The 15669-nt window shown below is 37.5% G+C and overlaps 1 protein-coding gene across 4 annotated transcripts in view; it reads right to left on the reverse strand.

Moving 5' to 3' along the window:
* Nucleotides 1-8492: 8492 nt before the first annotated feature.
* Nucleotides 8493-15669, reverse strand: part of soga1 (suppressor of glucose, autophagy associated 1) — a 105740-nt gene continuing 98563 nt past the window's right edge. For all 4 annotated transcript variants that reach the window (XM_040152348.1, XM_040152347.1, XM_040152346.1 and 1 more), the window contains one exon: nt 8493-15201. In XM_040152348.1, the coding sequence (XP_040008282.1) occupies nt 15055-15201 (147 nt within the window). In that variant the 3' untranslated portion in view covers nt 8493-15054. The remainder of the gene's footprint in view (nt 15202-15669) is intronic.

The raw sequence follows: 15669 nt of genomic DNA on the forward strand, positions 1-15669 counted from the left end.
AAAGTGAAGAGTGACATGGAACAAAATAATTTAGGGGACAAGGAAAACTAAAGTTCTGTGTTCACGACAATGCAGATGCACACAGAAGGAAGAACAAAGTCTTTGAAAGAGACAGCAGACGACTAAGTTGTAGACCAATGAGTAAAAGTGGCTTTAGGATAACTCTTAATCTTCTTCCGTAGGATTTATGTATTTTTGGTCTAGGACTAATTAAGCTCAAGTTTATTTTCCTTCTAACATGACAATTGTGCTGGATCTCTGGTTGGATTCTGGCTAGCTCTTGCAGTTTCATGACCAACTACATTCTTCATATCAATAAGGGATTATACGATAATGTCTGCCTTTCCATTATTTTCTCTGTCTCGTAGTGGATTTCTCCGCTCTCCTTCAACTCCCTCCATCTCCCCATTATTATACATTCTCCCTCATCCCGTATCTTCATTGCTTTTGACTTTTTTTGCCCTCAATAGATCTGTTGCATTGCCCACGATAGGAATCTGGCTTCATTCAAAGCGGGCAACGATTACACATTGCTTAGAGAGATAACGAAGACAGCGACAGGCTCCGAGAAACCTACTTGGATTGGAGGCTATGATGCAGTCAAGGTAAGTGATTTATATAATTACACAATATAGGATAAATTGGTAGTTGCATAAAAGAGATTAACTGCTAGAAAACAAGACATACATTGAGGTGAATTGAAAAGAATTTAAAAAATATTCTTTTGAAACATTTAAAAGCAATATGCTGTTACTCCAAACTCTAGATATTTATATCAGCAATGGATCTAATAGCTTTGTTTAATATGAAAAGATTCTTTCTCATCAATTGTAAAGCTCATAAATGCTACCTACTCAGCTGAAAACGGCAGGAAGACTGCAGGTGAAAGACGTTTTTCTCTTGAATTGGTGGAGACCAAAATGGAGCTAATCAGTTACTGCATGTTTAAGCAAGGACGTAATTTCCCTGTTTTTGTCCCCGTCATTTTTAAAATATCAGGTTGATTTTCTAAAGTTAATATTCTCCTGAAAAGATGCTAGAATTCAACATCAGCCAAAGATAAGACAGTAAAGTTACCTACACTGTGTCACTGCCATTGTTTATTATCATGTAGCCTACTGATGTAGGAAACCTTTTCAGGAGATGTTTAATTATTCAAATTAGGACTTTCAAAATAAAATGATGACTACTGATGTTAATAATAATGATATGAATGAATAATAATGTAAACAATGTACTTATGTTGATTAACAAGTAAGAATATCACACCTGAGTTGAATCAATGTTAAATCTCAAATATTAATAAATCAATCAAATTATATAGAATCAGCTTTGAATTGCAACGTATTGTATTATTAAAATTTATCTCTGATGTATTTCTGTCAGATTGTGTACCATCTATCTAGACACATATTAAATAATTTGAGGATAGATACAAACAGGGCTGTAGCCAGGATTTACCGAGGTCCAAGCACTCTCCGCCATAAGTGGCTCAGTAGGGCCCCTACTGAGCTACTTTTTGGCTGGACCTCAAGAGTGGATGTCTGTCACTGACTGACTGACTGACTGACAAAAAATGTCGTTCGATTATTCCTTCTAAAAAAAAACATTTGGGTACGAACCATTCGAATATCTATTTTAATGCATTATGTCGAAAAGGGGGCAAACCAACACAACGAGAGACTTAACTATTTGGGTGCATATTTTGGAGGTGTGCCCTCAGGTTACTAGTGCTGGAATAGTAAGCTAACTGCAGCTTACGTAGCTTGCATACAGCTTTATGTTGAGGCTCCGCATATTTGCCGTCTCTGACCAAAATCCGGAAAAGCTGCTAATACAACATTATCTATCAATGTATCAAAGACTAAAAATGATTTTAAGTAGGGTTGGTGCATTAACAATACATGGGTTTAGAGGTATATGTAGCATTTTCTATTTTCTTTTTAACTGTGATTATTATTAAAAGGTCAATAACCATCCTCATAATCAACCATACAATCCCTCTTAAAAGGATTTTTTTTTGTGTGTGTGTGTGTATGTGTGTAATTTGCGTGAACTGACCTTTTAAGCTTTTTCTTTCAGGACGGTGTGTGAAAGTGGAGCGATGGCTCCAAGTTTGACTTTAAAGGCTGGTTCAAGGGGCAGCTGAACAATCCTGGAGGAGCAAACACTGTTTGGAGATAGACTTTAAAGTTACGAAGCCATTATGTGTTGTCCTCTTGGGATCTTTAATAAATGTTTTTACATATTCAAGACAAAAATCTATTCAAACATATATTCTGAAACAATCTATTCTTTATGAACTTGTAACTAGCGACATGATATAGCCTTGTGTTGTGTTTTGTTATTTATTAAATAAATCAAGAACGTCAAACACTGCATTCACACAAAGTACTCAGGGACTGAAGTCTTTGTGTGCCCTGCCTACAGGACAGGACTATGTCAATGACATGAAGTGTGAAGAGAAGAGATGTTTCGTTTGTGCCAGGGACCTATCATATCTGTCATGATAATGCCAAATCTTCAGTGACGATGTCACTTCAATCAGGATGTCAGGCCTCAATGACATCAGTGCTTGAAGATTTAGTGACGGTTATAATGCATTTAAATCTTTATCCATAAATTGATTTATCGTGCTCAGCATTCATTCTGAAGTGTTTTATAAAAGCTGTCTCATATGAAACATTTCCAAATTTAAAATAATGTCTTTGGAAATGTTTGATCTTGTCCTTTATACCAAACACTAGTATAGAGAGACTAGGAAAACAAATCTTTTCTTTGGTCAGCTGATAATAATACTGTTAAAAACACAGCACCTACTGTCTCAATTGACTGTTTGCTGAACTGCTCCCCTAAGAATGATTGTTCAGTCGTAGCTTAGCAACTGTCACTGGGCAGCACACATTTGTCAAGCTTCAGATTTCTCCACATGCAGAAGTGGCGAGCGTGAGGTTGTAGTGAGACAGATACTCGACATCTGGAGAGTTTGGAGAGTTGTGTCATTTTCAAACAGGTTCATTAAAAACCAGCTGTGCCTAGCTTGTCTATTGAATTTTGTAAAGTTTACCTGATATACGTTTGTTTGTCAAAATAGTTACTATTACTAGTTATTATTATTATTAGTCTTCAAAAGGCTTCCTCTTATAGAAATTAATATACTTGCTAACAATACAGCATAAAGCGGACATTTGCATTCCTTTTACAAGGATGTTCTTCTATCGTAAAAATTTGAAAACATTTAAGTTAGAAAGAAATAAAAGTTTGACCTTAATTTTCCTATCATTCTGCATTAAAGGTAACCACCAATCTTGAAATAAAAGCACAATGCTTTTTCTTTTTTTCCATGTCTTCTCCTACATGTTTCATCGGCTGGTGAGGGTACTGACCTTTTTTGCCTGGGACCTTTTAGCCTCACTCGTTTTGCATCATTGAGATTTCATGTATGTAGCTAGCAAATGCACAGTTTTGTGTCAGTTGGAAAATTAAAAAAAAAAAAAAAAAGTCACCTGAAGATGGAGTTTCTGCTCAAAATCAATGGTCAGTGACAAAAAAACGATTCTTCTCAAAGCACAACTAATCAAGAGCAATTGTTTCGAAATTTACTAAGTACTTTCAGACGAAAAACCACAGTTTCTAGCCAGGTTTCCATCCAAATGTAGTGCAAAATTTAGCTGAATTTCCAGAAAAGTCATCAAGGAAATTCCTAATTAATGCGCGTTTCGTTCCACTATTGTTATACGAATTTTAGGAGTTGTTCATCAAGATCAACACTTGGTGGCGCTAATTCTCCAGTTTGGAGCCACTAAATTATTGCAGCAGGGCACAGTGAGGTGACAAATCTAAAAGATTGCCAGTTCAAACCTCCAGTGGTGAAAAAAATGTTGAAAACATAATGGAAATATAACTTTCATGTTTTTTTCATGGTCTAATTTGAGGAAGGTTACGGTCTCCTCATCTGTCCACACAGATCTTGCTGTTATTTTACATCTCTCCAGTGGAGCAGGCACTTCAGTGGACATGTGAGTCACATGCTTCGTGTACATCGTGATTAATGCGAAAGGTACACCTCAGCCAACCATGGAAGCTTTTTTTTTTTTTTGCAATTTTTCATATTTTTTTCCCCCATAAATTTTCACCAAATTCACTTAAGTTTTTTTTTAATGGACAAATTGAAGCTACGCGCACAAACAGGTACATGCAAATGTGCTTATTGTAAACGGCATATTTTCTGTGCAGAATGCACAGGTGAAGCAACAGACGAGGCTTTGTTTACAGTCAGTGCTTTGCTTCCTGGTCTGCCCTTTCCCTGTTTTCATCCACTCACTGACCACTCTGTATTGCACCTATGCCATCAGTACAGCCTTTAAGACCTCCCATTTATATTCTCTAATTTGATAGCTTGCTTTATCTAGAACAAAAAAAAGGTCGGACACAAGTAGAAACTAATGTCTTTTGCCTGCTGCTGAGGAGTTGATATTGCATCTATTTTACTTTGTAGTGCAGAAATCCATGGTTACTTCAGCTGTTTTTTGTTATGAGGTCAGGTGTTTGTGTATTTTTCTTCTGAAGTAAATGTGACTTGAAAATATTCAGTGAGTGTTTTGTGAAAGGAAAGTCACTCCCTTCCCCTGAGTAGATCTGGCCCTCACCAAATTTCTTGGCAGACATTTAACTGTACGTGTGTGAGAGAGAAAATAAGTTAATGTGTGCGTGTTTTGTGCATTTATACTCAAGTGAAGAGCTTGAGTTCCTCTTCTTGCTTTCAGTTTTAATTACTGGAGCCTCATTGACTGTATCCTGCGTTTGTACCTATGTTCCTGTGTGAGCGTGTGTGTCTGTGCTTTTGGCTGTATGACATAAGGATCAGGAAGTGAAAAATCCTCCTCAAACCACAAGTCAGACACACATTTGATTTGTTTTATTTGTTATTTCACTCCTAGCACAGCTTAGATTCAGATTTAAACTGCCAGCAATTGTAGGCAAAAGTAAGCAACTTGCAAGTACTTAAGTTTTTTTTTGTTTTGTGTCCTTTGCTCATCAGCGAAAGTGGTCTTTATATGTGATTTGTTGACAGCAAGAATAGTACAGAATACCCAGCCTCGTTTTGCAATGAAACTGAAATGAAAAGTCTGAGTCATGATGCTCCCGTTTAGTGATTAGATCAAGAAATATCTGACAAAGGATCTATTGACATTAGATTTATTACAGCAACTCCAACCTTTCTAAAATTAAAGAAAAAAGGGCATTGCTTACTCTTATGATGGATACTTAGTCTTTTGCTTTGCTCCCTTCAACTTGTACATGACCGACCCGTTCCCAGAGATAGCTGGACAGATACAGAACAATACTGCTGGGTCTTAAGTGGCTGCTTTGAGATAAGACCACCTCAAGCTTCCTCTAACACTGACCTCTTTTAGCTAGATTTAGACTACATGCACATTCACTCACACAGATTTATATCTTTAGCCTCAGTGCCTCCTAAGTCTAAGTCTGCAGTTAACATGACATCCTTTGCTCCCTGGCTTAATTTAAATCCATTCATTAGTTTGGCCGAAACTTCACAGCGGGATTTAATCCATCAATTCGTCCCACTGAAATAATCCTCATCTCTTCTGTTGGGAAAAGAACTGCCATAGGGTTAAGTTGTAAGGCAGAAGTCTAGAAAAGATAAAAACAAGTAAAGGTTAAGACAAAGTTAGACGTAGGTTTGCGTAACGTTCTTTACTATTTACGCCTCCGGTAATCCCACACCCTGAGTTGGTTGAATTGGGAGAAATCATTCAATTCTGATTGAATTGATTTTTCAGTTTGATGAGTAGACAATAGAAATTGATTGTTTAAGGAAGATCTTCAGACAACAACCCCTCATTGTCTAACTACTCAATATACCAAAAAAAAAAAAAATCACTGCTTGAATTGATCCAATTGATTTGAGAGCTACGGTATATATTGTGGTTTGCAGTAAACACTACTTTCATCAAAACCTTTTCAATGTTCTGGAAAGCACACAACATCCAGAAAAGGCAGACAACCAGCGAGTCTGTAGTCCAGTGAAAAACAACTACGAGGCAAGCAGGATACACTACTTAAAATGAGAGGAGTGGTGACTCTCCTGCACTTTGGGCACTAGGACAAACTCTAATATCAAACAATTTAATAAAAAATTCCCTTCAACAATATAGTAAGTATTTATAGATGTAGGTCCAGGTCTAAAAGGAAAGGAGGAGAACTCTCTTCCCAGGACAAATTAGACTAAAAAAACCTCAAACTACCCAGCATTACCATTCCATCTCTGATGTGTTAGTTCAGTCAAAACAGGAAGTGGTGCCTTTGTTTTCAAATGTTGCTGTGGTGAGGTCACTTCCCGTCTGTCCATCAGGACTGGCGGCATCCTTCTCCAGCTTGTTTTTACTCTAATAAGACATTAACCATGTAAAGCCAATACCCATATAAACAGTGCGTAGATTGAACTGAACCTAACAGTCCGGACTAGCAACATAAGGAGCATTTTACTGAGCTGGAGGCAGTCAGCACTGAACGTTGCAGCGCCAAGAATGGTGATGTGTTCAATAACTGATGAACAGTTATGCGATAGTTTAACTTGGAAAAAAAGTGAACAAACTACGTGGAGACTGCAAATCGTTCAACTGAATTGAACAAAACAATTCAATTTGGCAAAGTGATTCATAATTTCACTGTGCTGGATTGTTTAAGTCAGTTCTAAAGACAATTTTCTTTCTTTCTTTTTCATTCTTTCTTCTTTCTCTTTCCCATCTTTGGAGCTATTTTCTTTTTCTCCTGTATTTTTTTTAGCTCTTTTTTTTTTTAGCTCGTTTTCCCTTTTTTCACTTTCTCTGGCCTCTCTCTCGTCTCATTCCGTTCAGTTTCACTTTATTTCTTGTTTCCCTCCTACCTACCCAGATTTACAAAAAGACACCAGTTTAATTGCAACTTGGAGCCATATGGAGATTGAAGACAAACAAAAGGATAAAATGAATATTTCTTCACAGAAAAATGATAATCAAATACTGATTTTGTTTAGTCTGCAGTTTTGGCTGCTTTACAGTGAATAGGGAGTTATCGGCTTCCTAATTACATTCTCTTTATAATACTAGCTTTCATATTGTGTGTTGACCAAATGCTGAATCTCAACAAAACACCATCTGTCCACTGTCCACCCTAATGGTTCAGGACTCTTCTTTAGCTTTCCTGTATTCCCAGAGACAATAAGGACGTTCTCAGCCGAGGCATGTTAATAACATCTTTTCATTCTTATCTGTGGGACTGCATTTATGTCCCCATCAACATTTCTTGGAAGTTGTGGCCAGGGCGGAAAGTCAGGTTGTCTGCAGCTACCTCCAATGTTAAACAAGTTTGATATGGTTGAAAAAAAATGACCATTAATAAGGCAGTGTAGTTTATGGCCTAGAATATGAAATTAAGGTACCCAAAGGAGTTCTTACTTTAAACAAATACAGTTTTATCTCAACAAAAAGAAATGAATAGGTTCTATTTTTAGGGCCTTATAATCATGTGGGAGGTACTATATTTCCAACCTCATAACACAATTGCTTGCACTCCTCTTCGACTCCTCATTTATTGGTATATAGAAAAATGTAAATGATTATAAACAAAGAAACAATGACAAGTTCCTGACAACTAACCTGTTGTGGTTGTGAGAATAATGCCTTTCAGGTGGAAGGCGGAAGTAGCATACCGTTGTTATTTATATGGCCCCATCACTAAATGATAATAGTAATCTCCCATAGGTTCATTGGCACTAAACATAGAATACAGCTGAGGCTGATGAGGATGTTATTCATTTTGCAGGTATTTTGTCACAAACCAGCGTACTGGACAAATTGAAAAGGTCACCATGTTTCTCTCCTGATTGTCAGTTTTAATCTGGGAAAGCCTGAAATCGCAGTGTACAGGTGCCTCAACAGAAAAGATCGGGGTGGATGATTGGGTGTTTCAGGCGTTTAAAACCGGAGGCTGCAGTTCCCTTTGCATCTCCTACCAGGTGGGTTTCTTTGAACTATGACCACAATCTTTTCTTAACCTTAGGATAATAGTTTTAATTGCAAAACTGTAACTATATCTTACCAAAGAGGTGGCAGATCAGAAAATGCTAACATGAATTGAATATGGACATTTTTAACAAATTGCCTAATTTGACAATGAGGTATGAGGACTTTTGTAAACTTCTTTCAGTCTATTCTTCCTCTCTATATCATCTTCACTTCATTATTTCTGTCTTCTCTCACATCCTTACCTCTCTTTGCTCTCTTAAAAGCAACGCTCACCGTTTTATAAGGAACGCCCCAATGAGTGCTTGACTACGAGCAGATAATCTGTGTCGATGACAGACAGGAGAGGACAGGAAAAAAAGAGGACAGTTACTATTTAACCCAAGTATAGGGATGTAAAAATAACAAGAAAAAAAAAACAAGCTAAATTCCAACAAACATTTATTTGTGAATTCTATGACAAACAGGAGGCAGTTATAATATCTTGTTTTGCAAGCTACATTGGTTGCAAAAACAAAAATTCCCAACCCCTTTAAAAATCCACCGGGATCAAATTTTCTCATGTAACTTCTTTAACATTTGCTGCCGTTTTTCATTCTTCATCAGCTTCAAAATGTGCCTATGTACAGCAGAAATGCTCAAGTGTGGTCTATAAAGGGAGAGAGCTACATACTTCCACAGAGACCTGGTTTCAGATCGGCTGTTGACATTCAGCTTTTCTCAGAGAAACAAAAGGACAGAGCGAGTACAAGCCTTTCCTTTCTTTTCAAGTTGCAATACAAAGGGACAAATTTACTTACTATGTACTCACTTTATTCAGCTTTCATTGCATTCTCCTTTTATTCAAGAATCAAGCATTATTTAAAAATGACAAGAGTACGTTATATAAAGCGAATATACAGGCCGCCTCTAGGTAATAGTGTAGCTAACATTATCAACAGCTAAGAAATCATTTACATATTGCCAGGATGTAATAATCATATGAATGGTATGGAAACACGTTAAAAAGGCTGGAAAGATGTTACTTTTCTAACAGGCTTACAGACACATAGGGAACAATGAGACTCATGGTTTGTGCCACGCAACCTGTAAGAACTCATCTCTCATTGGCTGGTGATGCTGAGTGACCTGTAGAATTGTTCTGTCATTGGCTGCATTGCCTAGAACTTATAACCTGAGGGGGAGGAGCAAATGAGACACCTGACAAACAGGTGGAAAGGCTGCAGAGGCAGAGACAGAACTGACCAATGACATCGGAGTCAGAAAGCGATTTGAGTCTTATGCTGACTGTGCCATTTCATATTTTTATAGAAAATGTGTCCAGGTTGCTGTAAATACCAGTAGCTCTGAGATATACTAATAAATAATCATAAAATCAAATATAGCGGTGAAATTAAGAAAACAAATATTTTTACTGTTTTAAGTAATAAAGACCACACTCTTTTGTGTTCAAATCAGTTAAAAACATGAAACCTTATTCTGTGTTTTTTGCATCCTTCATATGACATGAATGTTGCAGAACAACAGTGGCAGTTTTATCCACAACCTGGAATCTTCACTTTGTCTCTCTTATCATATATTTATATCATATAAAATATATGCTGATGCTTGGCTCTGCTATATCAGCAGAAAAACATTTAATCAAAACGTAACCTTGGTCCGAGATTTCAACCCATTTGGAGGTCTGGTCACACAAAAGTGAAGCAAAACTCATTTCTAAAGGCATACTCTACTCTTTATACCTTTACACGGAGATCCCATATGGGCTTGCAACATCTATTGTCGGTCACAATGTGTGTAGCAGAGCAACCACTGACTAATAACGTAAACACAAATCAGTCTACACGTACTGCAAAACAACAAATTAAGACAATAATTCTTAATTCCACATGTAATTAATCTGGAACTTGGCATCATCATACAGTATGTAGAGGAAAGGCACTAAAGTGACCTTCTCTCATTGACAGTGACATTAAATGACAGCAGGACTAAGGCCCTGGCACAGGGGCATCAAATATGTTCAGATGAGTGATCATAATTATGTCAAAGATACATTAGAAGTATCTTTTGTGGTATTTAGTGATGCGTCTCAGAGTATTAGAAAGTGCACGGGTTAGAACTGAATCAGGTTAACTTTTCATCTTGTTTCATCTATGTCAATGAGGTGGGCATATCAGGAACTTCTGAAAAGACTAACATTAAATCACAAAATAGCTCAGCGTTGGAAGGATTTTAGTACTCAAATTGTGAATGATCAAAGTAACACAATATTTTATAAATTTATTTAGAGTACATGATGCCAAATCTCTGTAACATTGTGTAAAAAGTTGATTTGTTTCAGGTTTGTGCTTTTATTTTTTTTAGGTGTCGCATTTTTTTCCAATTTTAAAACAAAAATCATATTAACTGTTTAGACCTGTTATTACTGTCCCAGTTCTGCCTGTCGCAGTTCAAATTGCCAATTATATGGAAAGATTTTAAGAATGAATACGAGATCAATGGTTTTATTGTGACAGATTCTGTAGTTTTGCTATATATCAAAAAGCATAGGTGGTGCTAAACCTAGGGTATGATAAAGGTCCCTCTGTGGTTTCAGACTATTCATCCTGGTGTGTGGTGGCACAGATTGTGGGACGACTCAGACCCCCAGCTAATGGGCCAGTGAGCGGAAAAATTAACTCAGTCATTTGAAAAATCTCACACTAATGCGTCTGAACTATTTTGAGTGTGGACAATAACATGTTGGCTAGCTAGTGAGCTATCACTGTCTTGACAACATGCAGAATGTACTGTAATCCGTGCACTTTCATAAGAAGCTAGTATTATTGGTTAGTATTTGTCAAAAGTGGGAAATGAGTCATTACCACTCTTGCTTCTTTTAACTTCTTGGCTAGAAAAACAACTTAGCCTGGATGTTGAGCTGCTGTGGTAATTGATGTATAGCTGAACTAAGGTTTGATAAATGTACCAGACCTCCTGATTATGAACTTTGGGGAATACTCCACTGAGTAGCTTTGTTTTTAAATGCTGACTATGTTAGCATACTTAGCAATAGCATACGTGTGCAATAAATGCAACTGCTAACCAGGCCAGCGTCAAACAGAGGCAGTATATTTAGCCATATTTGGCAAATATATAATTGTCGTTGAAACATGCTCAGCACACAGAAAGCCAGCAAAGTAGTTGATTAAGCTGCAGTGCGGTTTGAGAACTTTCCATGGACATTGAAAAATGTATTTTCACGGAAGACAGTTGCGGCGAAACAAACTGCGAACATTTCAGAACCATCTTTTCGGGTGGTAAGTATATGATACTCAGAATGTTGATTTCGGTGGAGTATTCGTTAAAAGCATTGTTACATTTAGGTAAGGTAAGGGAACCTGTTAGCTTGTTAGCGAGCTAACACTTTGTTTAGTTTAACTGAGCTGTTTTTAAGCTGAAAATCAAGAGACTAAAGACTAAAGTTTGCTGTGTCTTGGTATCCTTGGAAATCAGTTTTTTTTTTTCATGGCTCATGTTTTTTTCTCAGCTGACCCTGAAGTATGGGGATCTACACTTCACCAACTACACCAGATGTGGTTTTTAATTGTGTGATGCAACTACAAAGCTTCAAAAGATGGAAATATCATGGAACATGGAAAGGAATGGATGTGTACTCAACCTTATTAGCTGTGCTTTTTGGGTCGCTTGGAAACATTTTCATTGAGGTCATATTATTTCTGTGGTCTTAAACCAATCAGATTTCTTGGCTAAAACTACCTGTTGTATAATTGTGGTCAAAACTCAGACAGCCTATTCCTGTAGCTTTTGAAGCGGCGACTGGTTTCATGCAGTTGAGCTGGAGTGGAGACAGACAGCAGCATTTAGACTGTGGGTTTTCCTAAGTGTGTTATTTAAATACATGCACTGTTACTGTAATGCCCTATTTTAAACTGCTGAGTCATTAGATTGTGTGCAGAGACGATGAAACACTCCACTGTTGCTCATACGCAAACTTTGACATATTTAATTAATCTATAATGAATGGATAGATTGGTAGATGCCTCATTAAAGGCAGCAAGCCCACAGCAGATTTTACACTAAGTAGCACCATGATAACTAAATAGAAAGAATAGAAACAACAGGCAAATCAGCAAAAACATTCATATAAAATAAACAAAACTAAACAAAAATAATTTACTTTCCAGAAATACAACAACCCTTGGTATAAAAAAAGTTAATATATCCTACTATACCTGTAAACCATTCTTTCCTTGTTCCACTGTGGTACAGTACTTAATTGTAGCTTTAGTACAGCCTGTTCGCAATCATGTGCAAAAAAACAATCTTACTCATTTAAAAAAAAAAAGGCCTGCTGGGTTTGTTTGTGTGTTTTTCATATGGAGTCCAGTTTTGGTGTGAGCTGACTAATAATCTGACAGGCACTTTGAATATTGGTTGATTGATTAGAAAGAGAATGACATGGCAAACAAATGGATAGGAGAAAGAAAAATGTAATAAAAACCCTTCCAAATACAACTGATTTCAATTAACAGTTTTTTTTTTCTTCAATTCACTAATATAACATATTTTTCAGTCTTTTACAACTTTCTCAGATATTTCTCATAATGTGCAGACATCTTACTAAAAGACATTTTCTTTCATCGGAACTAAATAGATAAAAAAAGGATTTACATTTTTAATTTACTACAACAACTGTTTGATTAAAGTTTGGAAATATCAAATAAGTAAGTTAAGAATTTAATGAAATAATTTCTTTAAAAAAGTAAAAACGTTCAGTGCTTTAAGTACTCCGCAGTTGGACAGTCACAGCTCTTAACTGCTTGTTTATCAAGATTTCGTTATAACGCTACATTTTCAAAAATGTGTATAGGGTTCATACATTAGCTCACATCGGTGTAGCACTAAAAAAAACGAGGACAGATGAACGTGAGAAAGGAGGAAGTAAAAGCTGAGTATTAAATAGACTTAGGAATGATGTACTGTTACACAGAAAGCTGAGAATTGAACGGCCAAACGCACACACAAATCATACACACACATAGAGAATTGGTGTCTGAATGGTTTCTCTAGTAAAAGGAATTCATCGACTAAATTCTCCTTGGACACAGTTTAGTGTTAGTGAGTGTTTCTGGTTGATGGTAGATGAGTTTGGACACACTGAGTATCAGTGTTTCTGTCCTGCTGTTCATGTCTGATTCTATGAAATATAGAGGGTTAAGATGCACTGATAATAGGTCAATATCATAATTCCTTAATTATGAAAATCAGATTCCCAAAAGTTTAAATGAAATGTGTAAAGTCAGTGGAGAAGAGCATGATTTTTTTTGTACTTTACTACAGAAGAGAGATAAATGGAATAAATTTCATGTGTTGGTTTGGGCTTCTGTACCATAACCCCAAGCTAGTGGTTGAGGCACTCTGAAAACCTGGTACAAGTGGAAAAAAAGTGATATCAGCGGATCTCTATCCCATGCCAAGCAAAATCTGCAGAGGGGCTTTTAGGTTAACTTTGCCATCAATCAGAAATGGTCCCCAATCAGTGTAACCAACCGAAATGTTTCAGGACAGTGTGCTGTAGGACTGTACACCAGATATCTTTATCAGATCATCAGCCTGATTTATGGATGAACCTTGACATCAAGGAAGAAATATCTCAAAAATATTAAACAGACAGGCACTTTCTGCCTACTGCAACAGTTCAAAAACCATGATGATAATCTCCCTTTCAGACTGTGGAAGGTAACACCTTTGAATAGGTTTTCTTACATCTACAAGGTTTAAGACATGGCTATGATGCCACAAAGTGTCCCTGCATTTTTGGCCAAAGTTCTTTTGGGAACAAAATGGATTTTTACATCTTAAGGAGCCTGGAGAGATTTTTGTTGTTCAGGTTTGCCACTAAACAACAATGGTAGGAGGTGTACTCTGAGATCAGTTTTATGGTCTCATTAAGAGCTGACAAGTTCAGACATCCATCAATGGAGTCTGAGTCTGGTCATGCTGGGATACGTAGTCCAACAGTCCTCGAGTTCTTGCTTTTGGGAGCTGATAAGAGACAATGAAAGCTAGAATCAAGATGTGTCGTTTTTCATGTCCATGTTGGAGACACTTGCTTGGATTTTATTGTGGTAATCAATATAAGTGGTATGACTGCATTTCCCAGCGCAGCAGCTGTGTATATGACAAGGTTCAGAGAGAAATCATCTGTGGAGAAATCATCTGAGCTTTCCATCAGATTACGTCTCAGAGGCTGATGGTTTCAGAGTTGCTAAAGATGTCTTCTCTGCAGTTTTATAGCTCCGATAGGAAAACATGCACTTTCAATGCATATTCAAATTGGGACTCCATCCTTTCTTTCTTCTCGCTTAGCTGTGAATCCAACAGCACGCTGGAAATATGATGTTTTTGAGATGGATTTTCCAAACCAAAACAGACCACTTGTACTACCTGTTATTCTGTAAATTGGTGGGGTGGTGGTGGATGGTGCCGGTGGTTTCGGGGGGCTTAGTAGCGCCAGTCGTGACATCATATTACTTGTTAGACTCTTCAGTTCACAGAGTTGGTTTTGTTTAGTTAAGTGTGTGAGATTATGTGTGTGTCTATGTTTTCTGTCCTGCTGGTAGTTTTGTGATGGTTGGATCCGTTGCTGGGTTGGAGTGTCAGTCCTCGCTGTCCTTGGCATCAGAATGGTACAGTCCAAGACAAGTGTAATATTGCCTGGGTTCTCTCTGGGGGGGGGGTAATTATAACTGTATGAATGTGGGCATGTGGCAGTGGGTTTGTGGGGCAGTCTGTGCAGTGTGCCAGCAGTGTGTGTTATGTCTGGCAGTGTGCCTGTGTGGCAGGTTGTAGGTGTGTCTGTACATTTGGTGATGTGAGAAGTGTGAGAAAGTGTGTTTTCATGGCAATGGTGTTTAGTGTTTGTTTAGAATCAGTATTGCTTTGTGTGTGTGTGTGTTTGTGTGTGTGTGTGTGTGTTCCTGTTTGTTGGGTGTCTTTGCATGTGGCAGTAGAAGTGTCGTCACTCGCTGCAGGCGTCCTTCTTCTCCTCGGTTGCCGCTGGAGACTCTTGTGGGCGGTGCTTGCACTGCCCGAGTGAATGGCGAGCTGCTGTTCTTGTTGGTCGGGCTAAGCAGGAAGTCTGGGCAGCGCAGTCACAGGGTGCATCCTGGGAAAGAGAGGGTGTCGTTTAACGAGGCCTCTTATCTACTTAAAAATGCAGGTATTGGTGTTCCGTTCTATTATACTGTGTATGAATATTTATAGATGTTTGAAATGTGCTTTAAGGTGGAGGACACACACATTGTGATTGTTGAACCAAATATGAATATGATTTGGATGTGATGACTAATCTGTGAAGGATGAAACCAGTGTGGGTCAACTGGTATTGCCAGTTAGCTAATAAAATTATGCCCATAGTTTTCCGGTCCAGTCGTTACAAGTCGTTCTCATTACGATTATTTAAAAATTGTTTGATATTCAAAACTCAAATTGGGACACTGACTTTACATGTGTGAGCAGCAGAAATAATAATAAAAAATGAAACTAGCTGAAAACTGTGAGCAAACAGCAGACTAGTGCAGTGTGCTAAGTGAGAGAGTAGCTATTGTTTTTTCTTTTCAGTGCAGATTTCAGT

This window comes from Xiphias gladius, chromosome 18 (genome assembly GCF_016859285.1).
Source record: "Xiphias gladius isolate SHS-SW01 ecotype Sanya breed wild chromosome 18, ASM1685928v1, whole genome shotgun sequence".
Taxonomy (NCBI): Eukaryota; Metazoa; Chordata; class Actinopteri; order Istiophoriformes; family Xiphiidae; genus Xiphias; species Xiphias gladius.